Here is a 4546-nt window from a genome sequence, read left to right as displayed (position 1 = left end):
CGCTACCTTATTATTGTCGTTGTTTGACTGGACTCTGGAGTCTGAAGGGCGGACCAATTTGAGCACGGCCGGACGCCTGCACTAGCCAAAGAAGCTGTGACCGGGCTGAGGTCCTAGTTGTCTTGGGGGCCTGGCAAATGGGGGGGGGGGGGAATGCGAAAACGGCAGACGATCCAGGGCGTCGGGACGACTGGACAATTGTTGGGCTGGGCTGCGGGCAGGTGATGGTGACGAGGGATGCAGAGTGGGAATGGGCCTTGTCTGACCGACAATTCGACTACTGTTGTTGGACGATTCATCCTCGATGCAGTGACGACGTGCCATGCCTGCCCCACCCTGCCCTGGCCATCTTGCAGAGCACCACCTGAAGTTGACCCCTGCTCAGCGCATCCCCAGCATGCCCCAGGCATCCTTGGACCCGCGAGCATCCACCCGACTGGCTGCGATTCCACCTCGTCTCCTCTTGTCCTGCCTTCCCTGCCACCAACAGGCACAGCGGCGCAGCCCTGGAGCCAAGCGATCTTGACTTCCTCTGTCTGACTCCTCGCTCAGATCACCTCACCATACCTGCCTGACCTCACTTGGACACGAGTTACCCAGCTCGACTCTCCCGACCACGACGAGCAGCAGCAGGGAGTCGAGGTCGACGCGATCAGCCTAGTCCGCGCTTCCTCCCCCTTGCGTGGAGGACCAGACCTGGTACATTCTACGTCAAGGTTCACAGCCCTCGTGTCCCCCTCCTCGATTGCAACCACGAAACTTTCGGCCTCGCAGTCAACCACATACGAGTCCAGCGTCTGCACCCCGCCCAGAGCCCAAGCCTCGCGGCCACCACCCTGTCGCAGCGACTGCAAGTCCATCATCCAACTCCCGATGGGAAATCGGGACCATGTCTTCTAGAGATCGCGACGTCGACGTCGACGACGTGCCCAGGGAAAAGCGATCCTCGAGAACCAAGGGCGACAGGGAGAGAATCAGGGACAAAGACCGTGACAGGGAGTCCAGACGGCACCACAAGTCCCACAGATCCTCCAACCCTGTGATAGCCACAGGCTCCTACGTGTCTCAGTCCGGCTCTGCTCGCCGACACAAACTGAGGGACGCTTCCTCCTCCAAGAGCCGCCTCGAAGAACCCCTCGACGAGAACTCCTCAATGACTGACCTCGTGCCTGAGTTGAACCGGAGCAGGGACAGAGTCCACATACCATATCCCACCTTCAGCAAGGCCCACAGCAAGGAGTCTGTGACCAGCAAAGATGACCTCTCGACCAGCTCCGCCGCCGCTCAGGGGACCGGGACCGGCACAGATCCCTTGACACCCGAGACTACGGACCTTGGCGCAGGCGAGGATATCAAGCGGTCAAAGTCGGCTGACTTCGGTTCCAAGAGGAAGCTGTCACGCAAGACCAGCCGCCCTCCGAGTCCACCAGACACAAACCTCTCAGAGGAAAAGAAGAGGTCGACAGGCTCTGTCAGGCTGAAGGACACGGGGGAGGACAGACCGCGGTCGAGGACGTCTCACGCCTCTAGGTCAACCTCCAAGACAGACGAGACATCCAAGGTCTCTAGGAAGTCCAAGTCATCCAGCCAGGCCACCTTCGTCAAGTCGTCAGGGTCCAAAGCTGCTTGTGCTGAGACAGACAACCCGGCGGACAGCGAACGTGGCCCGCGATCTGGAGCTACGTCAGTTGCGACCAAGAGATCAGTCTCCGGCAATACGCTCAGGCCGCCCGGGCCCGACCCAATCGATGTCATCGACGACTCTCCGGAGTCCGCTCAGGAATCCTCCTCCCCAAAGACCCCAACCAACACAACCCCTCAGTTCCCTCCACCCCCGATGTTCCACGACGACAAGCACGGCATACCGTATCACATGCGCTTTGAACGTCCTCAACAAGTTCCCACACCGGCCACGGACTTTACAGACTTGAGCAACGCACCGTCCGCGCATCCGCCCCCACCACCTCCCCCGCCCCCTTTGAATATCCAGGAGGCTCCTAAGGTCGACTATCTCATGCAAAACGGCGGCCTTCCGACTGTTGTGCCAAAGAACTTCCTGGCCGTCTTGCCAAGACAGAATGGAACGAGGCCTTCAAACCCTCCACTCCGTGGTGCGGAGACGCTCTTTGCGCCATTCTTCAACCTTCTGGACCAGTATCAGGAAGTGTTGACTAATCGCGGCTCCATAGCTGTGGCTACGGGTCATCGGACAGTAGCAAGAAGGCTTCTTGACCGCTTAGAGGATGTCTTCAACAGGGACTTGCCAGAGGAAGGATGCAGTTGCATAATGTGCGAGAAAGACGCAGAGAGGCATCGCGGTCTAGGTTGGGGAGAGGTTCTGGAGAGGGTCAGTGGCCGTGTGGAAATACCATCGTGGCCGCCGTTTGATATAGGGACTCTGGGGGTCAAGGCGCCTGAAGGTGCACCGAGTGAGCCCCCACGGCCGTCTTCGCCGGTCAAAATCGACCCCGACATCGCAGAGGAGTTCCGAGAGCATTACCTCCGCCAGTCCAAGAAGGTCAAGGCAGCTGTAGACCGGTGGCTTACAAATTGTGCCGAGGCACCCGCTCCTCCTCCTCAGGATGTCGACGACGAGACTCTCACTTTTGCCATCCTCACGGCACTGGACCAAGAGGACCGGCCATACTTCAACGCCCTCCTCACAGGGGCACGAGAGCTGCAGCCCGCCCTCCGAGCGCCAACACCCATGCGCAAGCCCCGCGCAGATCTTGTGATCAAGTCCGGCTTGGCTTTGCAGAGGCTCTACAGGCTGCCACAGGCACCGCGCGATGCTGAAACGGTATGCTACCTCGTCAAGCACCCGCAGATGCATGACCTTCTCAGCACGATATGCGACATCAACCCACCGGAGTGGGAGATCCTCATATCAGGACGCTTCGATGGCTTCCTCTGGTCAGGCGCAGATGCTGACGACGATGACGCCGTGACACCTACTGCGGGTCCGTCTCGGGGAGCAACACCAAACTTCTTCCCACAGCGCGGCCCGCCTTCTCGGGGGGCGACGATGAGCCCTAATAATATTGCCCGATTCACGCCGGCGCTGGGGATCGGCACGAGAAACACCACACCCTTCTCCAGGGGCGCCACTCCCGCCTCATTCGTATCTGGCGCGAGTTCTGCGTATCCAAACAGGCAGGCCGTCTCCAACGACGAAGAGTCCGAGATTGCAGTCCTTGCCGAACTTGAGCGGGAGATTTACGTCGGCATGGAAGCTCTGGAAGACGCCTTCGAGACCCTGCACCAGCGCGCTGAGCTCGTCCGCACGGCTCTCCGTCAGCGCGGGGCAGGCCTCTCCATGAGCCTGCAGCAGCGCCGCGGCTACGGCCTGGCGTCGGACGCAAGCGGCGGAATTCAAGTCCTTCCTCAGAGCGGCGGGTCGGTGCCTGGGATGGACCGGCCCCAGTGGGCAGACGAGGAGAGCCTCGCGTCGGAGTCAACGGACGACTGGGGCATCGATGCGGACTGGGAACTGCGGCCTGATGACTCCGCGAGTAATATTTCCAGCTCGCGACAGCGGAGGCCGAAGCGGAGGGACGAGCGAAGGAGCACGCCTGCACCTATCAGGGAGGAGGATGAGACATAATAAGGAGTCATTCTGGGTATATACGGGCAGCAGTTGGAACTGATCCTGAAGGACAGGTCTGCACATGCAAAGCCGAGACAACAGCCTCACATCTGAATGAGCGAGCGAGCAAGGGCATAAGTCGTAAGCGATTTCCGGGCGGATACCATTCGTGTACATTTCATGTTGCTTTCTTTCTTCCCATTGTTATTCGCGCAACGCATGGCGTTCGAAGCTATCAGGGCTTCGTCTTTCTCCTTCGCAAGTAGGCAAGTGGAGCAAGCAGTTGAGTGCTGAGGCACTCTGAGCTTGGACAAAGGTTTTCTTCTTCGGCTGCAACCCTGAGTTGGTCGGGCAGGTCGGTGAATGGAAAGGCTCCAGATCCAGGCCCGGTACCGGATCGCACGCCTCGCACATATTGCATATCATTGGGAGTTTTGCCGGTTATGAATATGAAGCCGGATTGGTTCTTTCCTTCTTCCACTGGGCTTGCTTTCTCATGACTTGTGACAGGGACAGTGATCCAGCTGGATAGCACTTGGGGGTAAGGTGTTCCAAGTAAGTCAACTGTAAATTGAAATTTGGCATCAAGTGTACTGGTCTTCATATGAAACCGTCGAGCCTAGTTCTGTCCCCAGCGTCATCTCTCAGTGCGCGGCCCAGTACATCAGGCCTACGATGCCTCTACATCTGGCAAGTCGCTGCTGCAATACAGCTCTTAAAGGCCTCTTTTCGAAAAGCATTCGAGTCTCTTCTGCTTGGCCAGGAACGTACGAGCAGTGGTGACAATAGGCTAGCTGGTCTCCCCGTTCCCTTCCGATCATATCAGAGGATTTCTTTCAGAGGGTTTAGCCGTACTCGCGAGAGATGGATTGCGAAGGCTCCAAGCAGGTTTAGGCTCTCTTGGGTACTTGGCGAGATCACTTACTGCTCATCACTTGCTCGTCAGGAAGCGCTCAGAAC

The 4546-nt window shown here is 58.5% G+C and overlaps 1 protein-coding gene across 1 annotated transcript; it reads left to right on the top strand.

Annotated features, from left to right (window-relative positions):
* Window positions 1–889: 889 nt before the first annotated feature.
* Window positions 890–3604, top strand: INS49_001386 (uncharacterized protein; the record flags this gene model as incomplete). Its single annotated transcript, XM_043162215.1, has 1 exon — window positions 890–3604. The coding sequence occupies one exon, from the start codon at window positions 890–892 to the stop codon at window positions 3602–3604; it is 2715 nt and encodes a 904-aa protein (XP_043030721.1).
* Window positions 3605–4546: the final 942 nt, after the last annotated feature.

Source organism: Diaporthe citri, assembly GCF_014595645.1.
Source record: "Diaporthe citri strain NFHF-8-4 chromosome Unknown scaffold_1, whole genome shotgun sequence".
In the NCBI taxonomy this organism is placed as follows: domain Eukaryota; kingdom Fungi; phylum Ascomycota; class Sordariomycetes; order Diaporthales; family Diaporthaceae; genus Diaporthe; species Diaporthe citri.
Note: the sequence above shows the minus strand (reverse complement) of the source record. Positions and strands in the feature narration are given on the sequence as shown.